The 18210-nt window shown below is 35.7% G+C and overlaps 3 protein-coding genes and 1 long non-coding RNA gene across 5 annotated transcripts; 3 read left to right on the top strand and 1 right to left on the bottom strand.

Moving 5' to 3' along the window:
- The first annotated feature begins 441 nt into the window (after positions 1-441).
- LOC130717184 (cytokinin riboside 5'-monophosphate phosphoribohydrolase LOG7) lies at positions 442-5431 on the top strand. Its single transcript, XM_057567323.1, has 7 exons — positions 442-686; positions 2022-2119; positions 3168-3198; positions 3325-3424; positions 3632-3702; positions 4737-4880; positions 5102-5431. Exons 1-7 carry the CDS (start codon positions 579-581, stop codon positions 5189-5191), a joined length of 642 nt encoding a protein of 213 aa, XP_057423306.1. The 5' UTR covers positions 442-578; the 3' UTR covers positions 5192-5431.
- Positions 5432-5966: 535 nt separating this feature from the next.
- LOC130717187 (uncharacterized) lies at positions 5967-7271 on the top strand. The gene is made up of 2 exons (XR_009012260.1): positions 5967-6660; positions 6975-7271. It is a non-coding gene; the product is annotated as an uncharacterized LOC130717187 (long non-coding RNA).
- Positions 7272-9821: 2550 nt separating this feature from the next.
- On the top strand, positions 9822-12962 carry LOC130717183 (NAD(P)H dehydrogenase (quinone) FQR1-like). 2 transcript variants are annotated; one of them, XM_057567322.1, is made up of 5 exons: positions 9822-10399; positions 10962-11055; positions 11888-12138; positions 12291-12540; positions 12635-12962. In XM_057567322.1, exons 2-5 carry the CDS (start codon positions 10972-10974, stop codon positions 12653-12655), a joined length of 606 nt encoding a protein of 201 aa, XP_057423305.1. In that variant the 5' UTR covers positions 9822-10399; positions 10962-10971; the 3' UTR covers positions 12656-12962. The 2 variants fall into 2 exon arrangements, with proteins under 2 accessions (XP_057423305.1, XP_057423304.1); XM_057567321.1 differs by having other exon boundaries at positions 9822-10416.
- Positions 12963-15505: 2543 nt separating this feature from the next.
- On the bottom strand, positions 15506-18065 carry LOC130717182 (2-Cys peroxiredoxin BAS1, chloroplastic-like). Its single transcript, XM_057567320.1, has 7 exons — positions 17761-18065; positions 17548-17622; positions 17388-17469; positions 17202-17281; positions 16539-16664; positions 15956-16069; positions 15506-15821 (listed from the first exon to the last, which is right to left on the bottom strand). The coding sequence occupies exons 1-7, from the start codon at positions 17947-17949 to the stop codon at positions 15705-15707; spliced, it is 783 nt and encodes a 260-aa protein (XP_057423303.1). The 5' UTR covers positions 17950-18065; the 3' UTR covers positions 15506-15704.
- Positions 18066-18210: the final 145 nt, after the last annotated feature.

Genomic DNA, 18210 nt, shown 5'->3' with positions numbered 1-18210 from the left:
TGTGGAGATGGTGGTGGTGGTGGGAAGGTGAAATGTGAGGGAGGAGTGGAGTAATGGAGAATAAGGTAGTTTAGGCGAGTTATGGGGGGCTGGTGGGGGGTTGTTGGAGGGAGGAGTAATGGTGGAGGGGTTGGTGGAGGGAGGAGTAATGGTGAAAAGGTGATCAAACTTACAGATTACAAATCGGTAAATGATATACCGATACAATATTAGAATCGGTTAATTATTAACCGATATTGTTCTTCGTGTTCTGGGTAATGGGATGAAGGTGTTCATACTGAGGAACAATAACGGTAAATCATTTACCGATTGGTATTTTGACATCGGCAAATCATTTACCGATGGGTAGTTTTGGAATAAAAAAAAAATGCTGGGGCGCGTAGCCTAAAGGGTGGGGTGCCAAACCCAAATCCCGTTATATATTCACACACGCACATACCTTCCCTTCTATGCAAATACCAAAAAACAACAAATAGTACTAACTCCTTGTTCTCTCGCTCTCAAAACCTCTCTAATTCCTCTCACTCTTCCCTTGTTTGGCTTCATCCTTTTCGAAAACAACACCACATCACAGACAAATGGAAGATACTAAATCAAGGTTCAAGAGGATCTGCGTCTACTGTGGAAGCAGTTCTGGGAACAAAGCTAGTTACCAAGAAGCTGCTGTCGAACTAGGCAAGGAGATGGTAAAATTTACAGTTCTAACCCAAACTTTGCTTCCTCTTTAAAACACACACACACACACACTGGTTTTTATTTTTCTAACCATAATATCACTCTCATGAAGCCAGTTATCTCTTGAAGAGGGTTTTTTTAATCAACCAAAACACACACACACACACACACACTGGCTTTTATCAAATTCTTTGTAAAATTTCAGTCCAAAAACACGCCTTGAATCTCAATCGTTCTCTTATTTGCACTTCTTTGTACATTTTCTCTAGGAAGCATCTTTTTCACCTCCTTATAATTTTAGTCTTGATTTATATATATACCACTCAACAACAGTACAGACACCTCATTTTTTCTTGGTCTCTCACTTCTTTTTTGATCATATTTGATATTCATTACTCTTCTCTTTTCATCGTTTCTCTTTTCTCTTTGATACACCTAAGAGTGGTATGAATCATTTTATTTTGAACCCGGCCCCATTTTACCCATTTTCCCAGCTATTCATTTAACTTTATCACTCTGAAATTCCATCTTCCTTCATTTTTCTTAGTGTTCCCTCCTCATTCTTGTTATTGAAAATGGTTTTCTTCCTATTTCTTTTTTTGGGTTTTAATCCATTAAACAATGTCTTAAAACTCAACGGTAGGTTATGATTGTTGAGGAATGAGAAGATCGTTTTAAACAAATTTCATAGCTGGAACCTGGCTGTTGGTTGAGCAGGTTTCTTGCATGATCTAAGGGGAGAGATTAGTGTGCTTTATTTTTTAACAACATTCAAACAAATAATTTTCTATATTTTGGGGGAATTTAATTTGTAATAATAAAAAGAATATTCCAGCAACAAATGCTGTTTTCTAGGAAAACAAACTAGAACGTGCAATCTCCGTATCATTACACTATGAAGCGTGCTCCCTAGCCTTTAGCATTCCCCACAAGCTTCCATGATCATAGAGCTTCCATGATTTTTCCCTATGGCCGAGGGTTAATTTTAACCCCCAAAATTATAGTAATAGTTTTCAATATGGACCAATCTTTACCATTGACCAATCCACGGAATCAATCAATATTATAGCAATATGTTAAAGAATTAATTATCCGAAGTGCTTAAGCAGCATCAAACTCTAGATCACTTGATTATAAAACTCTAATATCACGTTAAATAACTAATTATCTCAAACCCGAACTAGTAAGAGTCATATTAATAGTTTTGCAACATTATCTCTAACATAATAAAATATAACAAATTAGTTTATTTAATGTTTTTGTAGTTTGTTGGTTTGGTTTTGCTTGCATGATTAGTTTATTGACATTTGTCAATTTGTTTTGGTTCTCGATGTGTTTTTTTGAAGGTGGAGAGAAGGATTGATTTGGTCTATGGAGGTGGTAGCGTGGGGCTGATGGGTCTTGTTTCTCAGGCAGTTCATGATGGTGGACGCCATGTTCTTGGGTTTGTTCTCTATCTCTCTCCAACCCATTCCCTGTCTATGTCTATGTCTGGAGATAGACCAAGTTAATCATTTTACTTGATTGCTAGAAGTGGGTTATATCCTTCATTTTTGTTTCCTTCTGACCCATGCTTGTTTCCCTGTTCCCCAATAAATGAGTTCACTATAGGGCATCATTGGGGATAACGATGTTGGAAATGTGGGACTTTTTTATTTTATTTTCAATTTATCAAAGCTTTCAAATGTAGAATGAATAAGTGGGAGTGAATGCTAAATTTTATGGTAACGTGGGGAAGTTAATTTCTAAAAGAAAGAAGTACTTCTCGTAGCTTCTGGTTGTATTAAATGTTGGTCAAGTTAAACCATAGTCACATTTAGGGAGTTGCAATGATATTCTCTTCCTCTAGTGACTAAATTGCCTGATGCCTATGCTTTTGAGACGAAATTGAGCATTCAGTTAAAAAGTGAAAAGTGAGAAGTCATCATTTTCTCAAGGTTCAGGATGAAATTTGAAACATAATCCGGCCAAGTTTAATCAAATTACCTAAATTGTGTGACTGTGTGAAGGTAGGGATTCCGTGGTGCATTTAGGATGTGATTAAAATATGAGTTTACTGTTTACCCTCGTTAATGTGACTTTCTGTCCCATTGCAGAGTTTAATAAGGAGAGAAGAAAAATTATTGTGTTTAACCTTTAGTGGTTGCTAGAAGCTTTTAAAGTAGCTCTTACTCAATAGGATAAAGGTAAATGCCTTTTGGTTGTGTTTTACAGAAAGGGACGGTAGAAAGTTTCAGCACCGGAATTGGAGCCACCGTTGTCTTTTCGTTTTCTTTTTTGTTCCCTTGTGTCCATTTTGAAGACATGCTTAATTTTTCTTTCATGGACTACCTTGTTCCCCATTATTCTGTAGTTGTTTTCTGGTCCCATGCATTTTGTAAATCATTGGGGAAGATCAGATTTGTCTGTGGTTTCATTTTGTTGTATTTTAAAATCATTTTTGGTCTTGTAACGTTTTACTAATGGTGTACAACATTGGCTTGTTTTTGCAGTGTTATCCCAAAAAGTCTCATGCCAAGAGAGGTAATTAAATCACCTTGTCACTTATTAATTTCTATCATTCTGTCTTGAATGTAGTATATCACATGATCAATTTTGTTACACTTCAAAGGTAATGTGTTAATTAAATGTGGTGGAAATTGAATGCAGATAACTGGTGATCCTATTGGTGAAGTGAGAGCTGTATCTGATATGCACCAAAGGAAAGCTGAGATGGCTCGTCAAGCTGATGCCTTCATTGCCCTTCCGGGTATGAAATGCATATGTGGAACTAGTACTAATTAATGTGCGCGATTCTATGGGGTCCACCTATGAACCATGTTTTTACTTACTAAACATTGTTTATAATATGTTTTTTATGTGCTAAACTTAATTAGCATTGAAATCTTTTTTAAATTTGAGAAACAAATTTTTCCTGATAGACTAAGTCAATTAATGTGTTATTTTTCATCATCAGGTGGATATGGAACTCTTGAAGAATTGCTGGAAATCATTACATGGGCTCAGCTTGGGATCCACAGCAAACCGGTAATTAAGAGCTAATCCTCATTTTTAAACTTTGATTAGACAAATTTTATGATGTTGGTTTATAGTTAAGGGTGATACTAATTAATGACGTTGGTTACAAACTATGTCGACCAAAATTGTTGTGATACAACCGTAGACAAAAGTAAGTAACCAAGTGAGATACCTCAAAGGTGGGAATGGAATAAAGTATTTTGATAAACCATAGCTTTATTATTGGAATTCAACAAACAAAAGCTTCACTTGGCTCTTACGGACTCTCTAGAATCAAGTTTCTTGCTACATAATTGTAAAGCATCAACTAATTAAGTCAAATTTCATTTCTTAATCTTTCCCTCTTTTAATTTAATATTCCGACAGCACTTGCCTTAAGCAACTTTGCTTCCACATGATGCATGATATACGTAATCATTTTGTTATAATACCGTTGTTCTCTACGTATCTTTGGTTGTCATGTTACTTAGATATACATATACTATTTTTTATTTGGGTTAACTAATTAGTTAAGCTAGTTAGATTAGATGTTTAATTAGTACTTAGATATGGTTTATCAGCATGGCGAGTATTTAATTAACTCCAGGAAGCTTCGTAATAGAATCGATACATGTGGAGTATTTAATTCTCACATATATATTCACATGATAAGAATAGTCTTGGGTTTTGCTTAGTTAATCGTTGTCACGTTACATTATTTGATGGTTCTCCGTTTGAATGGGAGAAAGATATGCCACTATCAACTAATATATAAAAAGTAATGAAGAACAACACAAAACAAATGCAGTTGTTGGTCAATGATAGACTTCTCGAATGGTATATATATATGTAGCCATTACTAACATTTTTATTATTAGTAGGGAATTTTTCTGGGCCACACATGAATAATGTTTTTATAGTTAACTTTTAGCATAATGGTATTTACACTCTGTGCTCCTTATGTGTTATAATTAATTTGTAAATAAATGTTTTTAATTTGTGAACTAAATTTTTCTTTGATTCATATTAAGACAGTGTTTGGTGGTGAATTTTTTATGATGCAGGTGGGCCTGTTGAATGTGGATGGATTTTACAATTCCCTGTTGTGTTTCATTGACAAGGCCGTTGATGAAGGCTTTATCTCACCAAAAGCACGTCGCATAATCGTGTCAGCACCCACAGCCAAACAATTGGTGAGGGAGCTAGAGGTGCGTGTTCATTTCTCCTCCCTCACTTTATTATGAAAATATAAGAAATGCATATATAGAACAAGGTTTTGTGGCTTAAACGATGTGCCATGAATCCCATGATATTATAATTAGAAGTTATTGAATGCAAGTTGCTTTATTAATCAAGTGGGTCATAACTCATAATGATGATCAAATTCTTTTCAGAGTTTAACAATTATTTTAATATTTTTTGGAAGCAGGAACATGTACCTGAGAAAGATGAAGTTGTATCCAAGTTGGTGTGGGAAGAGAGGCTAAGTTACGTGCCCGAATCAGAAGTTGCATTGTGATCTAAATATTCAATAGTGGAGGATCGATGATGGAGCATAGTTTTTTGGATCTTGATCTTTTTGTTCCATTTTAAATGTGTTTTGGGTACATAATAGTCATATATATGGGCGTAGGAATTGTAGGAAGTCTATAGACTCTTTTCTAATTTTCCACTAATGTTGATGATGCCCTAGTCTTATACTTTAAGGTAAATTATATGGAAAATCTTCAATGAAAGTTATCTTGACATTGCAGTTAAATGTGAATTATTCACGGCAACCCTTTTTGTTTCTTTTTTTTTTTCCCACTTGTTTATTTATTTAAACAGTCCTCAACATTATTCAAATGCTATGCTGGATAAAGCTTCAAAGACTCACTTAAACGAAAAGTGATACATTTATTCGACACAAAGCGGACCATCTAATACAAAATTATATGAGTCGTCATTCACCCGTCTAGGGATGTTCATGGTGAACTGACCCTGTCAAAATTGAGCCTATTATAGTAAAATGGGTCGGTCGAGTTGGAAAAAGATTAATGACGACGGCTCATGAAGTTGAATCCTATTTTAGTGAAATCCACTACCATAAGCCGTCGTCACCCCTCGTCCTCCGCCACTATCACCGTCAGGGGCGGACCCACAGCCAAGTCAGGGGGTTCAGATGAGCCCCCTGAAAAAAAATAAAATTCTACTTACCCCCTTGTATTGTTTTTTTTTAACCCCCTGAGATTTTATATTTGCACCCAGACCCCACTTACTCCTCTCTCTCTCTCTCACACTCACAGACTCACGCTCTCACCCTCTTACTCACGATTCACGCTCTCACCCTCTCACACTCTCACTAGGTCTGGCCGTCATCACGGCACGGCACACCACCACCATGCCACGCCACGCCACGCCACCATCGTCCACCAGTCCAGCCGCCCCTCTGCGGCTCTACCCTAGGTCTGGTTGATTTCCCGAAACTTAAATCTAAGTGTTTTTGTTCTCTCGCCCAACGTACCCATCGCGCCGTTCGCCGCGCCTCTCAGGACTCATCGCTGTGCCGCGCCTCCGAGGCTCCGCCGCGCCATGCCAGACTTCCAGGACCCATCGCTGTGCCTCGTCTTTCCGCGCCTCCTAACACCCACCGGCCACCGCCTTGTGTCGCGCCTCCTGACACCCACCGCCTTGTTGCGCCACTCTCCTCTTTTCACTCAGCTAACGCTCTTCTCTAGCTCACCCGTCCTCTGCTTTCCACGTTTGGCATTGAGAATTGTTTAGTATTCAATTTTCAAAACTCTCAGCTAGTAATCATGGAAGCCCCATTATGAACAAGTGGTTGCTGTTTCAAAATCCCTTACGATTTAAGTTTCGCAATTTATGATCCAATTTTTAATTGTTCTGTTCACAATTTCTGATTTGATTTTTACTTGTTTAATTATCATGCATCTCATACAGTTTTTGCTGCTTTTCAGGCATCATTTGGTGAAGAAACTTTAAGATTTGGTGAAGAGCCCTTTTCCTGTTATTGTAATGAACTTTGTTTCAATTTTGATGTTGTTATAAAAAATTTCTGAGTACTTTCAATATGACGAGTGAATTGTAAAATGGTTGTTGCTTAATTTTACAAGTTAATTTTAGTTTTGTGTACAGCCAATGAATTCTTCCAATGCCCTGCTTTGCTTATCTATTGAATTTTTTTGGAGACAGGATACTACAATTCTGCCAACACCTGTGATTAAACTTCGCTGTTGAACTCTTTGGTTAGCATTGAAATTTATTGATGTTGAATCTGAAACTATAATATTTGCTATATACAGTCCATCATTCAGGAACTATAAGTGACATTCTTGTGGAAGATGGAAAACCTCAGCCCCCATTTGTGATTGAACCATAGAGATTTGAAGTTGAGCTTCCACTTTGTAATCTGATTGAGTTGTATAATTTTTGTTTTTCTTACTCATATCCTTCAGTATTTTGAACTTTCGGTGTTTTACTTTCATGTAAAAGATCCCATAAAACTTGATCATTATATAGTTCCATTGATGCTTTGTATTCCACTATTCATCCCGAGAAAGAGTGTATGTTAGTTCCATTGATGCTTAGTGTTCCTCCTATGTAAAGTGTGTTTATTAGTTACTTACATTGAAAGTGATGTATTCAATAACATTGACTCTAAGCTTGTTGTTCAACGATTTCAGAATATGAAATCGCGTAGAGGACAACTATGATTTGTATAATTTATGATGTATAAACATATTACAGTTGTTTTTAATTATATTTTTATCGATGTGCTCCTTTGAAAAATTTGAACCCCCTGACCCGGGGTCCTGGATCCGCCACTGATCACCGTCCCTTTCGCACACAGACAGATCTAGGTTAGAAGGTATGAGGGCAAATGCCCTCACTTAATTTTGAAAAGAATCATTAAAAAAAAATTGTGTAGTAAAAGTGTGGTTTTAGATGACTTATTTGGTAAAAAAAAGTCCTGACTTGTGTCCCACATTGCTAAATGCCCTCACTTGAATATGAAAAGTTTATAATTTTTAATAACCCCCTTGGTAAAAAATACTCTCATTTGTGTCCTCTTTGATAAAAAATTCTCTCACTTCTAATAGTATATGTTGATTTTTTTACTACGCAATTACATGTATATATTGCCCTCACAACATCAAATTTTTGGATCTGTCACTGCTTTCGCATCTTGGCTGTCATGTTCTATCCCCGTCCGTCCTCCTTCACCACCCTTACCCTCTTCATTGGCCACTTGATCAGACTTTCTCAGCCTCTCCCTCTCCAGTCGCCTCACCTCGGCCGCTCCATTGCTACGTTGCTGCCTCACCTTACCGTCGTGTCTTATGCACTACATTGTACAGGATTTTATGGTGTCTACTATTATGATCTTATATATACTATCAATCATATTGGTGTGTTTAATTCGCTGACTTTTCTCAGTTGTATTTTTTTTAGGTTGCGTCTCTTTGTAGTAGACCTATTAGAATATGTTGGTTAGCCAATGTGAAACTCAAGTTCAAGGGCGATTTGGCCCATGTACGTTTGTAATTTTAAACTTATTTGTTTTGTGGATTATAAATTGCTTATGAATTTGTAATTAGATTGGGGGTTGTACATTAATTTATTTTCCGAGATTGTAAATTGATTTTGTCATATTATGAATACTAATTTGTTTGAGTTCAATTTTCTTAAGTTTCATATTGTGAGGTTGTGGCGGGATTATGAATCTGTATGTATGTAATTTCGAATTGTAATTTCCTTAAATAGTTAGCTTTTGAATTTAATAAGTAATTAATTTTTTAAAATGTTTTTTTCCATTCTAAAAATGGAAATTTTCTTAAATCAAAGAAATGATGCAAAACCATTATCTTTATTCATTGATTTTCCACACACGCAAATTATGTATTTTAAGAATATATGTCGCTCATGCTCTGAAATGATGGAAATTAATATAAAATGTTTGTAAGTATATAAAATTACACAACCTCAATATATATCTTGCATTTCAAAACAGAGACTCGTTCATTATAGGGAAAAATTGTAAATACAGGTAGAATGAAAGATTTGAATCAATCTAAAATAATAATATATAATCATAAACGAAGCAATTGTAAGTATAAATCGTAATTTATTAATAAACCTTGAAAACTAATATGCAAAACATAAATTCAAACACTTTCTGTTTCCTGGTATCGAAAACAAAAATAAATGCCAAAACTAATTTGAAATGTAAAAAGCAGTAGAAAAAGAGAGATGATTTATCATCAATCTTTATTCTTGTTCTACTTGGATAACAAATATGAGAACCATGAACGGAAAGCTTATTTCTCCTCCTTAACAAATATTTATTCTTGTTCTACTTGGATAACAAATTTATCATCACTTTCTATTCATCATATCTTCTCCTTCTTGATAACTTTCAAAAACTTATTTCTCCTCCTTAACAACTTTCAATACATTTTGTTGGCAATCATCAACTACAATTGAAAAAGACAACAACTCAGTATTAGTTAACGGAACCAAATCAGATGTAACAGGTCAATTGAATAGAAAATGCGAAAACATACCTTTTGATATGAGAAGGTTGAAACTTCATACTTGCAGAAAAAGGATGACAAAAACACATTTTGAGTAAGGTTGATTTATAAGAAATGATTTTGAAAATCACATTTAATGGGGGACAACTAAACCAAATTATAGGGAAATCAATGCAATTAATAAATTTGTGAGAATTGTTGTGGCTGTGACACTTGTCAGCCAATGAGAGGGGTGGGATGAGAGTGCATCTTGGAATACCACGTGTCTAATTCTTTTGGATAACATTGTTCTTTTATAAAGTATATAGATTTCTCAACTTAGAATCACTGAAACTATCACAAATTAGTTATACTAAATTTGGATTAACATACCATAATAAGAATTAGATTTTTTTAACTTAAAACTTAGTTATACTAAATTTGGATTAACATACCATAATAAGAATTAGATTTTTTTTAACTTAAAAAAGAATTAGAACTAGAATTAACATAACGTCGTCATGTACAAAATTAGTCACTTTTTTTGTCAAAGGTCAATTAACATATTTTCTGGGCCTAAGGGGCCCATTAAACACTCTAGGGGTCCAAGGGCCCAAAACAAAAGGGAAACGAAAAGAACAATCGAGAACGCTCAGGCCATGCCATGACAGGGTTCATCTCCGGCGACGGAAGAGACGGTGACTTGCACGGTGGCGGCGGGTGCAGAAAACAACGACGTGGCAGGGGAATGCGTGGCGCACGGTGGCCGGAATAACTCTCCCTCGGTGGAGAAACGTGCTACCTGCAGCAGCTACCTACAGTAGCAACAATAACAAAGCGATGAACTCTCATCTATTCAACTGCCAAATAACTAACTAACTAACGGCTAACTGATTAACGTAACTGACAAGCTTACTGAACTAACCGCCTAACTGATTCGATTTTTCTTTTTGGCAGAACAAATTGATGGTCACGCAATTGGTGTGTGCCACTGAATTCAAACTATAAATACGCGTTTTGCTTCCCGCTATTTTCACAAATCACAATCACCAACCGTCAACAATTCATCAGAGAAAGAAAGAATGCAAACACCAGAGCGTAGCAGGAAGAGGCCGAGAGAAGGAGGAGGATCATCTTCAATGGCTGCGGAAGATCAAGAAGGATCATCATCTTCAATGTCTGTGGACGAAGCATCATCATCTTCAATGCCTCCTGTGAGAGTTTTCATAGTGTATGGATTCAATTTTTTCGTTATTTCTTTCTGATTTGTTCATCTGCTGCTGCGTAATTCTCATGCTTACATTGTGTTTGATTATGATTATTAGGTCAGTTTTATTTGTTGCTGAAGTTCTCTCGATTGATGAGGAATTCAAGTTCAAATACTGATTAGGTCTTGATTATTTGTTTCTTTTAAAGATGAAAAAGGATCTAAAAAATTGAAATGATTTCTTGAATGTTCTAAGATGTTTAGTGAATATCTAATGCATCTAATAGTGATTATGGTTATTAGGTTTTCTGGAACATTGATTATTGCTCAAGACCTCTTGATTGATGAGGAATTCAAGTTCAAATACTGATTAGATCTTGACCTCTTGATTATTCGTTTCTGAGGAATAGTGAAAATTGGAAATAATTTCTTGAATGTTCTAAGATGTTTAGGGAATATCTAATGCACCTAATGCTGTAATGTGTCAATTTTTCATTCTATTGTGAGTTCTTGAGCTTGGTTCTGTGATCTTTATTTCACCGATGGAAATTTTTCGATTTCTTTGGCAGGTTTTATCCGATGGATGGTCAAGTGGAGATACTAGCAAGGAGAATACTCGACGGGGTTAATTCTGTACAAGGTGTTGAGGCAAAACTATGGACGGTATGCGTTTGTGTTTTACTTATCACAGTTCCTAGTCCTATGCATTTCTACATCTTTTGCACACAATGCCAAAATAGAAAATGTTGCCAAAATGGCCAGAGAGATTATATACATGTAAAGAAGTAGAAAATTAAATCACAAGTAGGAGCAATCCTTGTAGATCACATCTTGTTAATTAGTTCCCCTGCCAAATGTAGATCTCAATTCATAGAATAGTTCAGTTGTAGAATTTGAACCAGTCCTAAAAAACCAAGGCAACAATCCTTGTTCGTTTTGTAACATATTTGTTTATGCATTACCCATTCCTAGGGATTTCTGTGACAATTTGGACAAGATTTGGATGCTTTACATTTCTAACTATTTGTGTTTTCTTTAAGTTTCCTACAATTTAATTGAGTACTCCTTTTAGTTGCTAGCTCTGTCTTTCTTTTGGGAGAGTAGTATGGAAAGGAAAGGACAATTGCCTATGTATGGACATAGGCAACATATACTAGCCTCAGAACAAAAAACTAGAACAACATATCATCCAACTTAGTCAACCCACTATACTAGCCTCAGATTATAATTTCTCTGATATGATCCTATTATCAATCTTTTTAAAATTGTTAATGAGGCTTTAGTTTAATGGTTTATGGTCTGTTCAACTGATGCCTATACTCTGTTGTTTCAAATCCACCAATACTGGGTGTTTCCAATGCCTTTTCTCTTCTAATAGGTTCATGTGGTTTGTTTTGTTATACTTTGTAGTCTCTGTGGATAGTTACTTCCCAAATTCATCTTTCTTGCTAAATTTTAGTAAACAATTTTTTGACTTCACTGTGGCTATGAGCAGGTACCTGAGCCACTGCCAGCTGAGCTAAGAGCACCAACCAAGAGTGATGTATCAACCATCACTGCAAACGAATTCATAAAGGCTGATTGTGTAATCTTGGGCTTCCCAGCAAGGTTTGGAATGATGGCTTCTCAGTTCAAAGCCTTTCTAGAAACTACTGAATCTGATGCGCAAAAAGGCTTTTTTGCATCCAAGCCTGCTGGCATCTTCTACAGCAGCAATACCCCAGGCAGTGGACAAGAGACTGCAGCGTAAGAACACGGATCAAAATCCTCTCATGTAGAAACTTCACATGACAAGTTCATGTCCAAATTTTGTCTGTTGTTGCGATTCCTTCAATTCATTTAGTTTCTTATTTAAATGACATATTATTAGTACCATAATGTCAACATGACTATGACAGGCTCACTGCTGTAACTCAGCTGGCTCATCTTGGAATGATATTGGTTCCGATTGGATATCCATCGGATATTGACATGTTTCAGGGAGGATCACTCATGGAAATGAAAGGTGGAAGTCCATATGGGACAGGAACTTATACTGGTGTTGATGGCTTTAAACAGCCAACTCCGCGTGAATTGGATTCAGCATTTCGTCAAGGAAAACATACTGCCGAGATCGCAAAGCAGCTCAAGGATTATGGTTTTCAGAGAGTATGTTGAGTTATATTTTTCACTGCATACATGCTTTTACTTTTAGTTATTTTAGAAGCAAATACATGTCTTAACCTCTATTTTTGTGTTGCAGTGTATGGAAGATATCTGGTGATTGATATTTGCTTTACAAGTTTCTTGGTGTTTCTCTCTCATTTATTCGGCCAAGAAATACTTGTTACTGATCCCCTTTCACGAATGTAATGATAGCAGAATGAAAGATTAATCTGCAAGTATGTGTATGCAGTAAACTTCTAATTTCTTGTTACAATACTGTTAGTAGATTAGTTTGTTAGCGTATTGTTAGAAACTGTAGCATTTAGTTACTGAATTAGTTAGTTCAGTAAGTATGAACACTTGTGTGTAAAGAGATGCTATAGTTTGTTATCAGTTTCTTAATTCAACAAGACGAATTCATTTCAGTTCTTGATATCTTCTCTATCTTTAGATTCATAAACAGTTCTTGCATGGTAATGTTGCAGCTCTTAGCTAATGATTGGATCGGGATCATTATCAGCTACTATATTGGTCATATGTAGTAATTTGCAGTCAATTTGTTACTTGGAACAAGCAATGCTTGTTTAATATGGAAAGGGCAACACCTACTTTACTATGCAATATAAACCTTACTACATTTACATTGTTTTCAAATTAGGATTTCTGAAACAGTATAGCAATCACATTTGTAGCTGCATTTACTTGCAATCTGCTATAGTATTGGTAAACACAATTTTAACTGTAATTTGAAACCATTTTTCTTTTATTATACTTATTATATAGTTATTACGGCGAACGACACAAATTGAAAAGGGGAACGAGATGGAGAATTAGAAGTGGGTGGATTTTTTTTAGAATAAGTGAATATCAGGATTCAGTTTCAGAAGACATGAGAAGATGAGATGAGAAGATGAGAAGTTAAGTGGATGGGTTTTTCCAGATGGAGGGAAGCTTTTGGGATTGGAATTACGTTTCAGAAGAGGAGATTAGGAAAAATAGGCTCATGCGTGAATTAAGTGAGTGTGTTAATCTGGTCCATTTATTTAAATCTAATGGCTAAAAATCATTCTCACCATTGAGGGGCTTTCTCATATGAAACATCCCTTATATATATATATATATTCGCTAGTGAAAATAGATCGATTGAAATATAGCCTACATGAGTTTATAGGTACTTATTATGCAAGGACTAATATTTAACATTAACTTCTAGGTAACATAAGTTTATCTGTTAGAAGTACTTATAAAGTAAAATACAAACATTACTTTCAAAAAAAAAGTAAAATACAAACATATGATGTGATATGTTTAATATTTGCTAAAATCAAGAAATGAGAAAATTACAATATATGAAGCGTTGAAATCTAACGTTATTCATTTTAAGTATACCATTTAAAACTTTTTATTTTATTAGTGTTTTCGTAAATTACTAACTCTTAAATCATGTGCTATATATTATATCTTACTTCTTTTGGGTATACGGGTTGGGGATTGGGTTGGAGAAGGGGTGATTTTTCAATTTCAATTAGGGGTGTAATTGGACCGGATTGGTTCGAATTTAGGGTGTTTATATGTCCGAACCAATCAAACATGTTCGGTTTGGATTGGTTCGGATTTCCTAATTTGTTCTTCTAAACCCGATCCAAACCGAACCGATCTCAATTGGATGGGTTCGGATCGGATGGTCGGATTGGGAATAAAAAAATATTATTTAGAAATTTGCACGAAAATTATTCTAAAAATGTGAAAAATTATAAAAATATAGAAAAATCCAACATTTCCAAAGAACAAAACATTCAATAATGACATAATCTATATGATCCAAATAAAACCAACATCTCCAATACAAATATAAATATTAAAACATCTTCAATGCAAATATAAATATTAAATAGGCAATGTAATGGGCTGGAGTATTTGGGCTAAATGTAAATAACAATTCTCAACTCATAGGGTTGGTTCGGATTGATCGGTTTTTAAATCTCAAAATCCGATACCCGAACCGATAGTAATCGGATGCAGTAAAAAAAATACGAACCGAACCGATGATCCAATCCAACCCCACTATAATGTGTTTGGTTCGGATTCACGGATCGGGTTGAATCCGCTTACACCCCTAATTTTGATGGTGCAGTTGTAGTTTACGCTCTCTCTTTTTTTTACTGTAGAATATGAAGAACCCTAGCCAAATTGATTTGGGGTAAAAAAAAAACTGCACTAATCCAACGTGGAATTAAAAAAATGAAATTAGTAAACTTCAATACGTGTAATAAAATAAAAAGTTGTCCCCGTAGGATAACTCAAGTGTAGGAGTTGGGGGACATATGAGTTGGGTAGGGGGAGATCCAGGGATCAATTCTTCGAGGGTGCAATTTATCTTTCCGATGTCACAAAAAAAAAAAACGTCTAAATAACCGATACATCATCAGTCATCTACAAGCTGACATGCCACCTAAGGGTCAACATGATCAAAGGATGAAAGCCAACAAATTTATCATGTTAAGGGGTGAAAACCACCAAAATTTTAATACATGAACTAAAACTAAATTCTTACTAAAGTTCAGGGACTAAAAACTTATTTAACCTTAAATTATATCTTACCAATTTAAAATATCGTAATTCAATCTACTTTTACTCCTTTTTTTTTTATAGCTTGAGATGGACTTTTTCAGTCAGACTTACTTTTATTCTTCTCTTTTAGCTTCTCAATTTATCATATCAAAGAAGTGGTAATTTATCCATTTTGGACGGGAATAATAACGAGCTGGGGCTGAAGTATACTATAATTACAATGGCTTATAAAAAAAAAGTAAGTGCTTATGTTTAGAAACTCATCAAAAACCAAAATAAAACAAAAATTATGGAAAGTTTTTTCTGTCCACCATAATTTTAACTTAAGCGTGGTTTACAAACGAGATTCTAACATAAGGTATGCCTCATCATATGCAAGCATGAGATACCGATGCCATAATCAAAAGAAATAGCATATTAATTAATTAATTAATTAATACATAGTAACACTTCAAAATCCATAACAGCAGCAGCATGCACTTATTACCACACCCTGCGGCTCAAATTTTAAGCACTAGCATTGCATTAAAAACAAGACTCTTTTACAACCCGCCAATTATACAGATGCGCATGACTACTCTTAACTATTATCCTCCCTACACCGCTGAAAAGTATTCTTTGCTAAGTTTAGGGTCTGGTTTCATGGACTTCTCTCCTGGCTTCCATCCAGCAGGGCAAACTTCATCTGGGTTCTCCTGCACATACTGCAAGGCCTGCAACACCAATGCACATCAAGGGGGCAACAAAGTCAGGTAAATCGCAAAAAGGAGAAAGAAACAAGTGATAAAAATTTGATATTGTAAATATTGTTCAGCCTTGATGTTGTCCTAATTAAGTGTATAATTACCTGGAGTGTTCTCTTCGTCTCATCAACACTTCTACCGATTGCCAAGTTGTTAATGGTGGAATGCTGAATCACCCCTTCCTTGTCAATAATGAACAATCCTCTCAATGCAATTCCCTATATCATTAGAGACATATTTAGAGTCATTATGACACAAGAACCAGAAAGTAGGACAAAAGGCAATAGGTTAAATGCCAACGTTTGATCACTTGATGCGGAATAGTAAAGCTATTTCCTAAGCAGAATCCTAAATTTGATGCCATAGAACATTGATACATGAGGATAAACAACAAATAAAAACTTGATTTGATTGGATAATATGTCTGATAACTCGCAAGTTACACAAAGGGGAGACGAAGCCTAAGAAGAAACATGATACACTATAGCATGTTTGTTATCCCATTAACTGAGCTCCAATTGGATGTCATCAAGGAAGCAAAACGTTTATGCTTCTCAGTAAACAGTGTGTGTAATGGATGCAATGTGTACACAAACACACTGTAGATGTTTGCTGTTTTCTTATAATCCAGCATTCCAGCCATGCATAAATAACAAGTTTTCAAAGAAATCTCATGTCAGAACATACCTGATCAGGAATGAGAACACCGTAAGATTTTGATATGGATTTGGTGACATCAGAAACCAAAGGATAGTTCAAGTCACCAAGGCCACCTGACTTTCTATCTGTTTGAACCCATGCAAGGTGCGAGAACTACAATGATAACAACAGCAGACATGAGATCATAAAGAACCTATTAGATTCTATGTGAAGAGACTTATTTTTTAAGGGCACACATCTGCATGGAAGAGTATCCTTGCTGGCTATGCAAAGGTTGTTTGCAAAACTTTATGAATATTATGAATCTCATGTAGATCATCAAAATAATTCATTAAAATTATCTGCATTTGAATGAAGTTTCCATCCAGAGTTCCATTTCCTTTAGTTATGAAGTAACGTGTTTTGCCACGCTCTTATTCAATTCAGCAGGTTTTCAGATAAGAATGAAAACACAGCACACATGGAGTTCTAACTTTTACCTATTATTGTTAAATACTAGTTCATCCCTAGAAAATCAATCCTTAAACACTGAAAGCTATAACAGGCCCAACCCTACACATTTGCTTCATTTTCTTCACTAGCTAACTTACAGCAGGCAGAAGTATGTCATGTGAAGCAAAATATGAAATTATGCACACACACGAACACCATTAAGTGAGTCAACAATAATAAAAATCTTGACCAACATACCACACTGTCAACTGAAACACCCAATATCTCGGTATTTAGCGCCTCAAACTCTGCATGCCGGTCACTGAAAGCAGTGATTTCTGTGGACAACAAAGTGACACACATTTAAGTTTGGGGTTTAAAGGAAGATTAAGTAAACCCACAATTACCTCAACCTAATCATAGTATACCAAAATCTAAACCAACCTGTGGGACAAACAAATGTAAAGTCCAATGGGTAGAAAAAGAGTATCACATATTTCTTCCCAATGTACTCAGACAATTTGACCTGGAATAAATGACAATGCTTTAGCCAAAATATATTACAAAAAAAAACCAATTTGACAAGCTATTTAAAAATCAGTACCTTGATAAATTCCTGATCAAAAACAGCCTCTGCTTCAAAATCTGGTGCTGTATTTCCAACTAATGGAAGCTCACTCTGTTATTGTCAAATTCAAAATGAAAAAAAAAAACTTTAAATACCCAAAATCTTTACAATAACTCTCAGAAGAAATAGATAAATTTAGGGTAGCGAATTTGGAGATCCAATATGAATAGAGGAAATTGGGATGCTTACGGTGGCTCTGACGAGGAATGAGCGGCGAGAGTGTGAGGGGCGAGTGAGGGAAACGCTGGGGAGGGAGAAGGGTTTGGTGGAGAGAGGGTTGAGGGAGTTGGGGATGGAGAGAGAGGTGGTGGGTTTGGGAGAGAAGAGGGGTGTAGGGTTTAGCTTCAGAGAGAAGAGAGAAGCTGCAGAACACGCCATTGACGGTGTTGGAAACAGAGGATACACACTCTCTCACAGTCTCACTCGTTTGTTTGTGGAGAAGAACAAAGGAGGGGGGTTGAAATGAAATGGATTACAAGATAAAATGCTCAAATGAATCTTCCCAGCTTTCTGAATAGCACACACTCTCATTCTGTAGTAATAATTTTTCCTAATTCCTTACTAACAAAAAAATTACCCTCAATAATATAAATAAGAAGGCAAAAAATTTGCTTGGGCCGCGGTGCCGCATTAAAGCTG

This window comes from Lotus japonicus, chromosome 5 (genome assembly GCF_012489685.1).
Source record: "Lotus japonicus ecotype B-129 chromosome 5, LjGifu_v1.2".
NCBI classification, from domain to species: domain Eukaryota; kingdom Viridiplantae; phylum Streptophyta; class Magnoliopsida; order Fabales; family Fabaceae; genus Lotus; species Lotus japonicus.
This window is presented reverse-complemented; position numbering and strand designations above follow the sequence as displayed.

Coding starts and splice junctions, on each gene's coding strand:
- LOC130717184 (XM_057567323.1), top strand. CDS start 579: ATGGAAGATACTAAATCAAGGTTCAAGAGGATCTGCGTCTACTGTGGA. Junction 3,425..3,631: donor TGCCTTCATTGCCCTTCCGG/GTATGAAATGCA, acceptor TTTCATCATCAG/GTGGATATGGAACTCTTGAA. Junction 4,881..5,101: donor AATTGGTGAGGGAGCTAGAG/GTGCGTGTTCAT, acceptor TTTTGGAAGCAG/GAACATGTACCTGAGAAAGA.
- LOC130717183 (XM_057567321.1), top strand. CDS start 10,268: ATGCAAACACCAGAGCGTAGCAGGAAGAGGCCGAGAGAAGGAGGAGGA. Junction 10,417..10,961: donor CCTGTGAGAGTTTTCATAGT/GTATGGATTCAA, acceptor TTTCTTTGGCAG/GTTTTATCCGATGGATGGTC. Junction 11,056..11,887: donor TTGAGGCAAAACTATGGACG/GTATGCGTTTGT, acceptor GGCTATGAGCAG/GTACCTGAGCCACTGCCAGC.
- LOC130717182 (XM_057567320.1), bottom strand. CDS start 17,949: ATGGCGTGTTCTGCAGCTTCTCTCTTCTCTCTGAAGCTAAACCCTACA. Junction 17,623..17,760: donor CATTCCTCGTCAGAGCCACC/GTAAGCATCCCA, acceptor TGACAATAACAG/AGTGAGCTTCCATTAGTTGG. Junction 16,665..17,201: donor GTGTTTCAGTTGACAGTGTG/GTATGTTGGTCA, acceptor TTATCATTGTAG/TTCTCGCACCTTGCATGGGT.